The sequence below is a fragment of the Babylonia areolata genome, chromosome 7, assembly GCF_041734735.1.
Source record: "Babylonia areolata isolate BAREFJ2019XMU chromosome 7, ASM4173473v1, whole genome shotgun sequence".
Lineage (NCBI taxonomy): Eukaryota > Metazoa > Mollusca > Gastropoda > Neogastropoda > Buccinidae > Babylonia > Babylonia areolata.
In genome coordinates, this window is record NC_134882.1 from 50,308,420 (window position 1) to 50,324,151 (window position 15,732).

General features: G+C 44.1%; 1 protein-coding gene across 1 annotated transcript in view; it reads right to left on the reverse strand.

Annotated features, from left to right (window-relative positions):
- LOC143283869 (CD109 antigen-like) overlaps positions 1-12,489 on the reverse strand; it is a 45,693-nt gene extending 33,204 nt beyond the window's left edge. Inside the window, exons 1-10 of the mRNA XM_076590248.1 lie at positions 12,482-12,489; positions 12,023-12,085; positions 9,588-9,781; positions 8,578-8,603; positions 7,608-7,773; positions 5,781-5,854; positions 4,295-4,411; positions 2,492-2,561; positions 2,066-2,101; positions 174-255 (exon numbers count right to left, since the gene is read on the reverse strand). Of these exons, the coding sequence (XP_076446363.1) occupies positions 174-255; positions 2,066-2,101; positions 2,492-2,561; positions 4,295-4,411; positions 5,781-5,854; positions 7,608-7,773; positions 8,578-8,603; positions 9,588-9,781; positions 12,023-12,085; positions 12,482-12,489 (836 nt within the window). The remainder of the gene's footprint in view (positions 1-173; positions 256-2,065; positions 2,102-2,491; positions 2,562-4,294; positions 4,412-5,780; positions 5,855-7,607; positions 7,774-8,577; positions 8,604-9,587; positions 9,782-12,022; positions 12,086-12,481) is intronic.
- Between the last annotated feature and the right edge of the window lie 3,243 nt (positions 12,490-15,732).

Sequence of the window (15,732 nt, forward strand, 5' to 3'; positions counted from 1 at the left end):
AACAAACATCATAAACACAACAACAACAGCAGCAACATTAATGACTGCTGCTGCTGCTGCTACTACTACCACTGCCAATGATATGACAGTAATAATCACACACACACACACACACACACGCACACGCACACAGACACACACACAGAGACTGAGACAGTGACAGAGAGACTCACGTGGCCTCAAATGACCCTGTCAGGTCAGTGGAGGAGTTCATTGTCTTCGGCAGATGAACCTTGACCTCCATGGCAGTGTTCTCTGGAATAAAACACACACACACACACGTACACGCATGCACGCAGGTTCAAACACACATGCACGCATACGTATGTAAACACACACACACACACACACACACACACACACGTGAGCGTGCACACACAAGTACACTCACATATACATACACACATGCACGCACACACCTAAATGCACCGTCATCAATAATTAATCTGCAATCATATCATAAAATTATCATCTCTCTCTGCCTGTCGGTCTGTCTGCCTTTCTGCGGATCTGTTTTTGTGTCATTATCTGTTTCCGTCTGTGTATCTCTTTCTTTGCCAATCTCTCCGTGCGTCTGTTCTCTGGTGTTCTCTGTCTCTATCGTTCCCCACCCCCCTCTCCCCCCCCTCTCTCTCTCTCCTCACTCGGGAAAACACAGGCACATGCACACATAAACAGAGTATTATTTAACTAACAAAACTGATGAACAAAATTTAATGGATAGAATAAGTACCTAAGTGACTTAATCTCTGGGGAAAAAGAGATAAACACACAAAACAACTAAACCAATTAGTCAACTGACACGACTATCAGTGACTGTCTAAAAAAATACTAACTAAAGAGAACAGTGATGGCCTAGAGGTAACGCGTCCGCCTAGGAAGCGAGAGAATCTGAGCGCGCTGGTTCGAATCACGGCTCAGCCCCCGAAATTTTCTTCCCCTCCACTAGACCTTGACCTTGGTGGTCTGGACGCTAGTCATTCGGATGAGACGATAAACCGAGGTCCTGTGTGCAGCATGCACTTAGCGCACGTAAAAGAACCCACGGCAACAAAAGGGTTGTTCCTGGCAAAATTCTGTTGAAAAATCCACTTCAATAGGAAAAACAAATAAAACTGCACACAGGAAAAAATACAAAAAAATGGGTGTCGCTGTAGTCTGGCGACGCGCTCTCCCTGCGGAGAGCAGCCCGAATTCTACACAGAGAAATCTGTTGTGATAAAAAGAAATACAAATACAAATGAAGTAATCAACAGATACAGGTTATAAGTCAAAGTTCCCACTGCCTTTTACGGCCGCAGGAGTAATGCATTCATACCCACTGCGTCTAGAATTCAGCAATGGAAAGCGGGGCCCAAAATTCCTCCTTTCGCCATTTTCTCCTTCCCCAACTAAAGTCAGGTGGCCTATCCATTCACATCTACGTGGAGTGAAAAAACAAATCAGAGTAAAGTGCCCTTCACACGGACACCGAAACATGGCCTCGCCTCGAACCCTAATCACCCGTGAACCCTGGATCGGAAGTCCAACGCCTGTTTCTATCACAGGGCCTCAAACTGACCAGTAATTTAATCAAAAAAACAGATTTGTATTATTTGTGTTTCTTTTTATCACAACAGATTTCTCTGTGTGAAATTCGGGCTGCACTCCCCAGGGAAAGCGCCTCGCTACACTACAGCACCACCCTTTTTTTTTTTCTTTTTTTTTTCCTGCGTGCAGTTTTATTAATTTGTTTTTCCTATCGAAATGGATTTTTTCTACAGAATTTTGCCAGGAACAACCCTTTTGTTACTGTGGGTTCTTTTACGTGCAGTAAGTGCATGCTGCACACGGGACCTCGGTTTTTCGTCTCATCCGAATGACTAACGTCCAGACCACCACTGAAGGTCTAGTGGAGGGGGAGAAAATATCGGCAGCTGAGCCGTGATTCGAACCAGCGCGCTCAGATCATCTCGCTTCTTAGGCGGACGCGTTACCTCTAGGCCATCACCCCACATACAGATAAATGAATAACTAAGCAAACAATCACACGAGTGTATTTCATAGTATTCTCATTCGAACATACCGACGGTGACACGACCGGAGTAAGCTCCCCCGCTGCCTGAAAATGAATAATCATGGCTTGTCAAGTCTATGTTGTTGTTGTTGTTCTTGTTGTTTTCCCCACAGGTGTCTTTACACACAGATCAATCAATCAATCAATCAATCATTCAATCAATCAATCATTCAGTCAGTCAATCAAATCAATTAAACAACCAGCCTAAGAATGAAGCAGCCAAACAAGCAAGCCAGCGACGAGCCATCTAACCACCCAACCAGCCAATCAATGAAACACACACACACACACACACACACACACACACACACACACACACACACACACACACACACACACACACACACACACACAGACAGCGGAAAATTGTTACTGTTTCATACAAACACCACCACCAACACCAGTAAGAGCGGCATGTTTTAAACTCATCGGAACCTGGGTGAATGGACAGCTCTTCTTTTTTGGGTCCAACTGTGAAAGTCTGATGCGTCACCCCCGTCAGAGTCTGAGCGGAAAAAAAAGACAACATTCATTTCAACTTATCTAAAACAAATGTATCTAGTATAGATATCATTCATTCATTCATTCACTCGTGGTTCATTTACGTATTTATCTATTCATTTACTTATCTGTTCACTCATTTATCTGTGTTTATTTGTTTGCATGTTACATATTTAAGTCAATGCATGTATTTGAAACAAATTTTTGTGTGAACTATAGCCAAGTCATTTTATCTTCTGTTTTTGTTGTTGTTTTTCTTTCAAATCATTAATCTTGATCTCTTCTAGAATGTTCTTAACTATATTTCTTCACGTTTTCGGGTGTTTTGTTGTTGTTGTTTTTCTCTCTCTTCTATTAAAACGACAACCATCTCATTAGATTGAACGCCTTATTCGTGTATGAGAATGCTTCCTACGAGAGGGGCAGAGCAAGGTAGTCAAAGGTTTAATAGCCTTTTACAGCCATAGTAGCAGTGAATTCATATGCACCGTGTCCAGGGCTTGGTATGGGAGGAATACAAGAGTTAAGTGCCTTTCCTGGGCAGAGCACCCACTGATCCAAAAATAGGACCACGCCGAAACGCAGCCACGAACCCTGATCACTGGTGACCACTAGATATCCACCGCCTCACCTATTCGGCCACGGTGCCCCACGAGTAAGTCAGTTTAATCTCTTCGTCATCGCTGTGATGCCGGTGCGACTGTTGCTGTTTTGCTGCTGTTGTTGCTGTTTTTCTCATCATCATCATCGTCGTCGTCGTCGTCATCATCATTGCTGTTATCGTTATTGTCTTCATCACCATTACTATCAGCTTCACCAGCCGCATCGTCTTTGTCATCACATCATGACCATTGCGGCTATTGTTGTTCTTATTATCATAATCAGTATTTTCACTATCACTTGATATGGACACCATTGTCGTGGTCGCCAGTATCGTCGTCGTTGTCATTATGATCGAACTGTCATTGATTTATGAACATCAAGGCTTAGGTCTTTCTTTTTCTTCTTTTCATCATAATCATCATTACCATTAAGACGTCGTCGTCGTCATCATCATCATTATCATCATCATCTTCACCGTCATCAACATCATAATAATCGCCATCATCATCAACACCAAGAATTACCGTCCAACAAGACATCGTCCTCATCATCTTCATGGTCGTCGTTATCATCATCAGTATCATCAACATCGTCATCATCATCACCGAGACGTTATCATCATCATCAACAAGACGTCATCGCCGTCATCATGATGGTCGTCGTCATCATCATCACCGTCGTCATCATCATAATCAAGACCCGGTCGTCGTCATCATCATGGTCGTCATCATCATCATCATCATCGTCGTCATCGTCCAGACGACGTCGTCGTAATGATCATCACAATGTCAATCATCATCGACATAACGGTGGTGGTGACCCTCGCCAAGAGCCTGGTGGTGATGATGATGATGATAAGGGTGAGGAGGAGGAGGATGCTGATGATGATGAGGAGGAGGATGCTGATGATGAGGAGGAGGATGCTGCTGATGATGATGAGGAGGAGGAAGATGCTGATGATGATGATGAGGAGGAGGAGGAGGAGGAAGATGCTGATGATGATGAGGAGGAGGATGCTGCTGATGATGATGATGAGGAGGAGGCTGCTGATGATGAGGAGGAGGAAGATGCTGATGATGATGAGGAGGAGGAGGAGGAGGAAGATGCTGATGATGATGAGGAGGAGTGACGTACACTGAAGGCGGTGAGGGTCCAGGTGCCCAGCACGGTGTGTGTGTCCAGGTCAAAGGTGAAGGTGTTCAGGGCCTGCCCGCCCGCCGTGCTCCACGTGCCCAGCACCGTGTTACCTCCCTTGGAAGGAACCACCCCCGTCATGATCAGTGAAAGAAAAAAAAATGTCTCTCTCTTTCTCAGTCTTTCTCTCCCTCTCTCTGCCTCTGTGCTAAGTCGTTCAGAATAAAGAGGTATTAGAGAGCAGTCTATTCCACAAAAAAATACTATGAACAGCCTTGTTTATTCAAGCTTATATTGTTAATGTGTCCACGAATGAAATTGTTGTACAACAGTTTGCTGTGCATTTACACAGAACGTATAAGCTGCGCAGTGCATATTTATCATAACCATTCCTCTTGTATGTGCGACGTTTGTATCTGAATTTGTACCCCCTTTTAACGGGCCATGGAATTTATGAATAAAAAAATCTGAATCTGAATCCGAGTCTCTCTCTGTCCCTCTCCTCTCTTTCCCTCTCTGTACTTTCATTGTGCTTTTCTGTTAGTATATCAGCGCCGCTTATGAGCCAGACTGCAAATTTGTGTGAATTGTTCATGTACTGTATCACCATCAGAAATGTCCCTGCCTAATCAGAGGAAACTTTTACGAGTTCTCTCTGTCTCTGTCCCTGTATGCCGATCTCTCTCTCTCTCTCTCTCTCTCACTGTCCCTCTGCACAAAAAGGAGAAGAAAAAAAACGAAACAAATACAGAGTTGCAGAAATTGGACATTTGAAAATATTTGTTTTAATGATTTGGGGGTGTCTGAATGATTTTTGTTTTCCTTTTTCAAAAGATGTGACAAATAAGAGAGAGAGAGAGAGAGAGAGAGAGAGACAGAGAGAGAGAGCAGATCAAAACAATGCTGGTAACAGCAGCATATTTAATGTCTAGACTAATGTCTTTGTCCCCGAGAGGTATATGACCACTTTTGACACACGATAAGTGCAGATGATTCTAACTGCAACAAGGTGACAACTGTTACATCACTCAAGAGAATAAGCACCATCCGTCTCTATCTGGCCAGAGATACAACCCGAAACCTCTTGTCTGCTCTTTTGTTCTCTCAAGCCTTGGTTATAGCAATGCTCTCCTCGCTGGTAACACAAAATACCTGCTTCGCAAGCTCCAAAAGGTTCAGAACAAGGCAGCGAAGCTGATTCTGAAATGTTCCAAATGTGAACATACCACGCCTCTTCTGAAATCATTGCACCGGCATCCCATTCAGTCCTACATTTCGCACATACTCTCCTCAATCTGACTGCCATCTCTCACTTGCCTTGCACTGAATATCTCTCTAATATTCTTCGTCACTACAGCTCATCTAGAAACCTCCGTTGTTCAACTGATAACCGGATTATTTTGTGTTCCGTCTGTCGGAAAGCTTCAGTCAACGTAGCCTTCTACTTTCATTTCATTGACAACATGGCGACAACTCGGTGACTCACCTTCAGCGTAATGTTATACACTCCTGTGTACGGGGTCAGATCCTTTTTGTAGAAAGCGAACGTCTTGAAGGTCACTGCAAAATGATGATGATGATGATAATAAGGAGGAGGAGGAGGAGGAGGATTATGATGATGATGAAAAAAACCTGTTTTTTTTTTTTTTTTAATGACCATGACATTGATGACGACGACGACGACCAACGAAATTACTACTACTAATGATGATGACGGTAATGATGATGATGATGATAATAATGATGATGCTGACGACAAGACAAGAAACGAGGAAAACAAGTGAAAATATCGAAGAAATGGATAGTGGAATGTAAGAAATGTAGTAAGGCCAAGTGTGTGTGTGTGTGTGTGTGTGTGTGTGTGTGTGTGTGTGTGTGTGTGTGTGTGTGTGTGTGTGTGTGTGCGTGCGTGTGTGTGTGAATGCGTTCGCGTGCATGAATGCACTGACACATGTTTATGAGCATGTATGATTACGTGCATGCGTATGAGTCTATGCGCGCTCATGCGCGCCGTGTGCGTGAGAATACTTTTTGTGCGCGCAAGCGCTCTTGCCTGCGCAGTGTGTGTGTGTGTGTGTGTGTGTGTGTGTGTGTGTGTGTGTGTGTGTGCGTAGGCACACCTACGGGCACATCTATGGTTATATATATCCTTGCGCGAGTGTGTTTACATATTGTATTTGTATTGTATCCCACTGTAATGATTATTTCTGTGTGAAATTCGGGCTGCTCTCCGCGGGGAGAGTGTATCATAGCAGTACATTGTCATCCATACAGGTGTGTATTTTTTCTTCTGTCTACAAGTGTATTTATTTTACATCAGCAAGGATTTTTTTCCCCACCGAATATTGCAAGAGACAACACTTTTGTCGCCAGTTGGGGTTCTTTTTATGTGCGCGCGCTAAAAGCATGCTGCAAACTGGAACCTTGGTTTATCGTCTCATCCGAATGACAAGAACTCAAGGAACACAAGATAATGTTTGATGGGAGAGACAGAGAGAGAGAGAGAGAGAGAGAGAGAGAGAGAGAGAGAGAGATTGTGTGTGTGTGTGTGTGTGTGCGTGTGAGTGAGTGAGTGAGTGAGTGAGTGAGTGAGTGTGTGTGTGTGTGTGTGTGTGTGTGTGTGTGAGTGTGCGTGCGTGCGTGCGTGTGTGTGGGGGGGTGGAGGAGGGGGGGGATGTTGAAAAATCCCAGTCCATGTACACGTCTCGAACCCGTTGAGACTCGCTTCCGAGTCGTGCGCATTACCGCTCAATGTCTAGTGCAATGGGGGTAGGGGGTGGAGTGGGATTGGGTGTGGAGGGGTGGGGGGAGGGGAGTTAAAAATCCTCCCGGTCCGTGTCTGGGACGAACACGTGCACACACATGGAGTGATGGAGTGATGGCCTAGAGGTAACGTATCCGCCTAGAAAGCGAGAGAATCTGAGCGCGCTGGTCGAATCACGGCTCAGCCGCCGGTATTTTCTCCCCCTCCACTAGACCGTGGTCCCGTGTGCAGCATGCACTTAGCGCACGTAAAAGAACCAACGACAACAAAAGGGATGTTCCTGGCAAAATTCTGTAGAAAAATCCACTTCAATAGGAAAAACAAATAAAACTGCACGTATGAAAACAACAACAACAACAACAAACAAGCAAGCAAACAAAAAAATGGGTGGCGCTGTAGTGTAGCGACGCACTCTCCCTGGGGAGAGCAGCTCGAATTTCACACAGAGAAATCTGTTGTGATAAAGAGAGAAATACAATACAATACAATACACGCTTCCTATAGTCGGAACGCATTCCGACCGAGCCACCGGCCTCTCTCCCTCCCTACCTGTGTCCCCGGGGGTGTAGGCAGCCTTGTCCGTCTGGATGAAGACTGACGCCACACTGACGGCCACACTGACAGAGTACGTCTCCTCAAACTGGAGCCCTGTCGAGCCTCGCACGTGCAACCGGTAGCGACTGTTGTGGGACAGGCTGTGAATGTTCTCTGGAACCTGCAGGACAAGTTATAACTACTACTGCTACTACTGCTATTGTGCTTTAAACTTGACACACAGAATAAATCTGCACGATCGAATAGAAAATAACACTTGTCTGGTAAAGAGATAACAAGTTTTTGTATACATATCTGTATGACTGATGGTCGTGTCCGACTATGACCATCAGAACAGCAGAGGAGGCATCTGCTGTCCTGACTATCTGGGCTAGAGTTTGATTATAATGGAGAGTGTCTTGCCCAAGTTGCATCCGGATATCCCCACTCTCTTGGCCAGTAGGATTTTAGGACAGCGTTGGAATGATTCCTAGCCCCCCAAGGCTGCGGCACAAAGATACAGTGTAATCTTACCTCCTAATTTCAGAGTCATAGCCCTTCACAAAAGACTAAGCTGCAAATGACTTCCCACTGCAGTGGAGATACCACTGATCATACAGCTCTCACTCTGCTGTTGGCCCGACTGGAAGCTTATGTCAATCTGTGATATAAACCGTTATACTACTACTACTTCTGTTACGACTATTGTACTTTATACTTCACACACAGAATGAACATTTCTTATCTAATCTGCAAGACTGAATAGAAAACAACACTTGTCTAGCAAAGAGATGACAAGCTTCTGAATACAAATCTACACACACACACGAAAAAACAAACGCACACACTCTCTCTCCCTCTCTCTTTCTGTCTTCCGCGCGCGCGCACACACACACACACACACACACACACACACACACACACACACACACACAATCATCCTACTGCCAAAAGACTGAATAGCTGCCGGAGATCGACAACATACCTGGATCATCAACATGGCCGTAGACCCTGGACAGAAATGGGGAAAATGTAGAGATCTCAGAGAACAGGGACGACGGGAGAGAGAGACAGAGAGAGAGAGAGAGAGAGAGAGAGAGAGAGAGAGAGAGAGAGAGAGAGAGAGAGAGAGTGAGAGAGACACTGATAGACAGACAGACAGACAGGGGCAGACAGATAGACAGTGATACGGATGGACATAAAAAGGAGAAAGACAGACAGACAGACGACATGGACACAGAAAGTCAGGCAGATAAACATTGAGAAGAAGAAGAAGAAGAAGAAGAAGAAGAAGAAGAAGAAGGACAACAACAATAACAGTGACAAAAACAATGTTGTGAGGTGGTCAGATGGTTAGAACGTGGTTTCTCCTCCATGTTTCCTGAGTTATATCCCTGTCGCACCTGTTTGGTAAAGGAGATTTTTTTTTTTCCGATCTCCCATGTCAACAAATGTGCAGACATGCTAGTGCCTGAACCCCTTCCGTGTGTATATGCACGCAGAAGATCAAATATACTTAAATATCCTTAATACATGTCAGCGTTTGGTGGGTTATGGAAACAAGAACATACCCGGCATGCACCCCCCGAAAACGGAGTATGGCTGCCTGCATGGCAGGGGTAAACAAACAAAATTATCATACTCGTAAAATGTTACACGTCTGCATGAGTATATGTGTGCGTGACTGAAACCTGGTTGAGTGACACAGGAAACGAATGATAAGCGCCCAGTGGCAGCCGTCAGTCAGCTCTACCCAGGTAGGCAGCTTGTTGCGCGAAGACTATGTGTTTGTAAAGCGTTTAGAGTTTGATAGGCGCTATCCATACCACTACCACCACCACTACCACCACCACTACCATCATCATCATCAACCACAACCAAAACACGTTCACACACACACACACACACACGCACGCACACACATACACACAACATACATACACCCATACACACACAACACACACACACACGCCCACCACCCACCCATCCACTTACCTGGCGAAACGGGCACGGACGCGACAGGCGTGACGGTGCGGTAGGTCTGCTTGTGAAGGACGCTGCTGTAGCCATCGTCACCTTCCAGGTAGGCCGACACGTTGACAGGGGAGGCAGCCTGCAGCACCTGCACCGTCAGAGTGTAGGGGGCGCCTGGCAGCGCCTGCTCTGGTGCCGTCACCAGGTACTTGCCTCTGTGGGGAGAAATTCAAACAACGTTGTGGGCATTCGTCGTGACGGCATTGTATTGCATTGCATTGCTCGGTATTGCATAGCGTTGCACTGCATTGTCGGTGCTGTGGTGTGTTGTATTGTATCATACTGTACTGTACTATGCTGCACTTTATTGCGTTGCATGGTATTACATTGCGTCGTGTCATGTCGTGTCGTGTCATGGCATGTCATGTTGTATTGTACTGTTGTGTTGTGTTGCGTTATGTTGTCTTGTGTCGTGTTGTATTGTATGATAATCTTGTTGAATAGTATTGCACAGTGTTGTATCGTATTGCGTTATATCGTATTGAATAATGTTGCATTGCATTATATTGTATTACATAGCATTGCAGGCATTGTCTTGTATTGCACTGCATTGTATTGTACTTTACTGTATTGCATTGCATTGCTTTGTATTGCGTTGCATAGTATTGTAGTATACTGTACTTTACTGTATTGTATTGCATTGATTTGCTTTGTATTGCATTACATTGTTTGTTGTGCTGTGTTATGCTGCATTGTATTTCTTTTTGTCACATATTTATCTGCGTGCAATTAGGGCTGCTTTCCACGGGGAGGGCGCGTCGCTACAGCCAAGTGTTATCCTTTATACTTTCTTCTCCTTTTTCTTCTTTTTTTTTCTTACTTTGTCTGCAAGTGTATTTGTTGTGTTATCAAAGTGGCTTTCACTATATAAATTGCCAAGAAGTACCATGTAGTTGCCGTGGGTTCTTTTACGTGCATTAAGTGCATGCTGCTCACAGGACGGCGGTTTATCGTCTATTCCAAATGATCAACGCCCAGACCACACTCGAGGTTTAGCTGGGGGCGGAGAGGGGGCTGGGGGGTGGAAGGAGGGGAAGGGGTGTAGGCGGAGTAAAATTTACGGTCTGTCAGTGGGACTGGAACTTGTGTACACTCCTTACGAATTAGGTGCATTACCACCGGGCCACCGCTCCAACCAAACATAATTTGTCAAAAGTGCACCTGTACTGTAATTGCTTGTAATGCTACGTCATTGATACCATTGCGTGCGTCTATGTTGGCATCGCCGATACCATTGTTGTCGTCGCCGATACCATGATGTCCACGTTGTCATCGCCGATTACCATTGTTGCCATCGCCGATACCATTGTGTCGTTGCTGTCGTCACCGATGTCATTATTATCGTCGCAAATACCATCATGTTTTTGTTGTCATCGCTGATACCATGTCGTCTATGATGTGATCGCCGATACTATTATGTCTTTGTTGTCATCGCCGATTACCACTGTTGTCATCGCTGATACCATGATGTCGATGCTGAGATCGCTGATACCATTGTTGTCATCGCTGATATCATTACATCTATGTTGTCATCGCCCTTGCTGTTTTCACGATGTTAAGTTTACTTTACTTTAAGACCCCGTGAAGGTATGGCCACGTGATGAGATCCGAAGGGCTCTTCAAAAACAGTACAGCGGAGAAAAAGGAGACGAAGCAGACAGCGAAAGAAGCGGGCAGACAACATCACTGGGTGGACAGAGAGGAGCTTTGCCGAAACGAATTATTGCCCTATCACACGACCGCCGGAAATGGAGAGCATGCTGGAGCTGCGTTCAGCAGTGCACCGTCCCCCAGGCTTCGGGACCAATGACCGTTAAATCTCCATTGGGCTGGACCATGATTATTATCTTGTGGATATCTTTTCATGTTCAGATAAAAAAAAAACAAAAAAACCAACCTATCCCAGATAAGTCACCATTTGAAAAGGTCGTTCGGTCCGGACATTTGTGAGTGTTCCCATGTGTCTGGACTTCTGGTCTGACCTTATCAACAGTTCTCAGTCACTCCTAAACATGCAGGGGGGAGTCGGGGGGGTGCGTCAGATAAGATGATAAGACCAGATCCCTGAACCTTAAACGTTAAACAGTGAATCCACAACTGGTGAAAGTAGGTGTGTGAACTCAGAACTAATTTAATTGTCTTAAAACCCATCAGAAGAATTATGGACACTAAAACTGAACGCAACAAACAAATAAAAAGCAATATGTTGTGAAAGGACATGCAGGATATTCAACAAGACATAGCTATGGATTGCGAATTTTAAAGCATTGTGTGTGTGTGTGTGTGTGTGTGTGTGTGTGTATGTGTGTGTGTGTGTGTGTGTGTGTGTGTGTGTGTGTGTGTGTGGAGGGGGGGCGTGCGTGCGTGCGTGTATGTGTGTGTTTGTGAATACTCACGCCTCCGAGTAAGCATGGCCACCCACAAGACAGGCAGCCAGGACTTGGAGGGCGATCAGCCGTCTGCACAACCATCCAACCAATCAACCAACCAGTCAACCATTTTGTCAGCCAGTTGACTGGTAATCAATCTGACAAGGAATAGCACCATCACTTCTCACTGTGTCTCGTTAATTGTCTCCTTGTCCCTGTCTGCCTGCCTCTCTCACTGTGTATCTGTCACTGTGATTCTCTTAAAAAAAAAAAAAAATCCCAATAAAATTATAAGCGAATAGTTTCCCTCACACCCACACACACACACAAACATCGCGCGCGCGGGCGCATCATCATCATCATCACCATCGTCATCAAAATACCTTTATTGTCAGCACACACACACACACACACACACACAAACTCAACGCACACATGCGCTCGCGCACGTACACACATGTACCCACACATATGATGTATCCTTACCCAGCCATGATGAAAAGTCTGAGAAAAATCTCTTGATTGGCCTCTTTGATAAACTGAACAGTATTTATACCTTAATAGTGCCGGCATTACACCACGTGATCTGTTTTCTTTGATAAGACACGTTGCAACCGCGTGACTGTGGGAAAGACAGTCACAGAAAAAAAGGTCACAGGAAACAAATGTCACAAAATTGAGTAGGAAAAAAAACCGCTACATACTTGGGAAGGGAAAGTCACTTATTAAAAGCCATAGCGAACAGTAAATGTCTTTAAAAGTACTACACCAGTTGACATTTCACCTATTCTGTCTGATGTGGAATGCATTGTGTACATATAACTTGTTATGGCACAATTTCAGGCCACCTGTATTGTCCTGGATCACTTCCACGAGAAAAAAACAAAACAAAAAAACAGTCAGTAAATCAAAATGTAATAAAGCACAACCAGATTTAGGTTGTTTTTGTTTTGTTTATTTTTCTTCCTTTTTTTAAACTGACAGAAAACACAGGGCGTGGTGTAAAATGATAATTTGTGGTCGCTTGAACCATTAATTTTAAATGCAAATGTTATGGTCATAATATTCCTTAAGTATGGGAACAAACGCTTGGGTTTTGTCTTAGCTGAAACTAGACTCATCTTATCATCAGAGTGGGAAGGGAAGGGAGAGAGACCTAGGCACGTGTCAGATCAAGTTTGGCCAAATTAACAGCCATCCGCATGTAAGATAAGATAAGATAAGAATAACTTTATTATCTCCAACTGGAGAAATTTGGTCAGGTGCATTATCACAACATAGACAAGTAAACAACATGGGGACCATAACTGTAAAAGTCAACAACAGCTTTTACGAATATTACGAAGATACAAATGTAAAAAATATCACATACACCGTTTCATACATCCATCCACACACTGCAGGTAATAACTAGTATTCTTAATGTAAAAACAGAAAGAATTAAGAAACATTATTGAATATAATTATAAACATATTGCACATTGATTATAATAGACAGATAAGAATAAAGATAAATTGCGGAAAACCCCCCGTCTAAAAAAATCCCCCGTCTAAAACAAACGATTTTAGGGTATGGTTATGGCGTGTACGTAATGTGAGCACATGACGTCTTTGTGACTTTTTTTTTTATTTCCTAATCTGGTGACTTGTTTTCCTACCCAACCTTGTGACATTAATTTTTTTTTCTATGACTTCTTTCCTGTGACTTTCTTTCCAGTCACCGCAAGTGGACACACACGTGTTGCAACACCCAAGCTCTGAACTTAATCTGACCTTTTAGGAGCGCGAGCCAACAGATAGTTAACAAAACTCTGTTATTGTAGGCACACACCGGCGTTTGAAAAACAAACAACAAAATACATTCACAATGATTAATAATGATTCCAGTATACGAGGCAAATATAGTTATAAGGGTGTCGATCTTAACTTGGCTACCCTTTCGGTCGCCGGTCTGCTTTAACATAAAATTATGGATGAATACTTCTACTGATATGATTTTATGAAAACAGTGTTGTCTGTAAATAAGTTGTTTTTTTTAATGTCTCCTTTTGTTATCATTATTCCTGTTGTATCTTTTTTCTTCTTATAAAGTGGTGATATTATATATCTCATAACTCGATTGGTAAATTAATGTTAACACCTACCCTCTCCTTTTGTGTAAGTGTGTTTATATGTTCCCTAATTAAGACTTTTGTTCTCCTTTTTCGTGTTCCTTTTTACTTATTCACTCTCAGCTCTCAGTTATCCGTTATGTAGGCCTACATCCACACATTTTCAGTCCTTATCATCATTTTCGTTTGTGCTCTCTCTCTTTCAGTCTCCACCCCCACCCACCCCCCCTCCCGTTACCTCCCATCTCTCTCCTCAATTTCTCCCTCTCTTTCAACTTTTCTTTTCTGTTATGTACTTCAAGTATAACCTCGTCATATATATTACCTACTGATCCCTCAACACCGGGAAGGCAGTCACAGACTTACCATGTCCATCTCAGTTGTCCAGGTGGAGCATGTGGTGGCCTACAGTTTTGGTGCTCCTCACTAGGAGCCAGTGTACACGGCTTCGAGTCATACATTGGCCTACGTACCATATTTATTTTTACTCCCAACCCCCACGCCCCTGCACTTCTGGAACTATTTTAAGAAGGGTATATGTGTTCCGTGCATATTCGTTGGTGTAGGAGTCATCTACCACATTCAGTGCACTGACTGTAAGGACTACGTTGGAGAAACAGAAAACACTGACAAACGTTTTAAAGAACATCAAACAAAAATGCCGTACAGTGGCACTACGTGTCGATAGCACTGCTGTTTTCAACTGCTTTTTTTCCGACTCAATAGTGCTACAAGTCAACGACGCTACACATTTTGTGCCAACCCCAAGTTCGACATAATTAGCCTACGTGTCGATAGCACTACTTTTGCCAACCTTCCAGACAATCAAGTTTCATTTAGATGAACACAGACCTGGGTGATCACACATCTAGGGGAACATAAGGATGAAACCTTTGTTTAGGAAAAAAAAAAAAAAAACCCAAAAAAACACACACCGAAAACTACATGACCCAGCCAGCCAGGAACCGTTCATCGACACCTAGCATGATACCGAATTCTGCTTGCAACCTTAACCATGATCCTACCAAACTAAAGTTACCCATTCTTCATTGGGGAGGGTGGTGGTGGTGGAGTTCAGGAACAGGGTGGAGAGGAGTCTGCTCCAGCGGCCCATCGGACATGTGTCACTAAAGGTGTTCCGTTCTCTGGTGATACATGTTCATTTGAATATTTGCAGAAATGTTGCTAACAACTGAAGATAGGATTATGTGTGTGTGTGCATGCATGCGTATGTGTGCATATGCGTGAATGAACGTGTGTGTGTGTGTGTGTGTGTGTGTGTGTGTGTGTGTGTGTGTGTGTGTGTGTGTGTGTGCGTGCGTGTGTGCAAACTCTCCCAGGAACCATGCTCGGCGAAGACAAACCGTAAGAAGGTGGGAATCGGACAAGACGAGGACTAGTGAACGACACAGTTTTCGCACCGACTACTCGGATGCCAATGAACAACCAAACAGTTGCTGAAAAGGCCAACTTGCAGAAGTAAAACCATTATGAATCAAGTGACCCGGCCAGCGAAGTACCGTTCAACGGCCCCTAGTATGATGCCGAATCCTGCAGGGAAACTTACCTTGCGTATTCAGTCACTAAACTAACGTGAAGCCACATTGCTCTCTTCGTTTCTGAGTG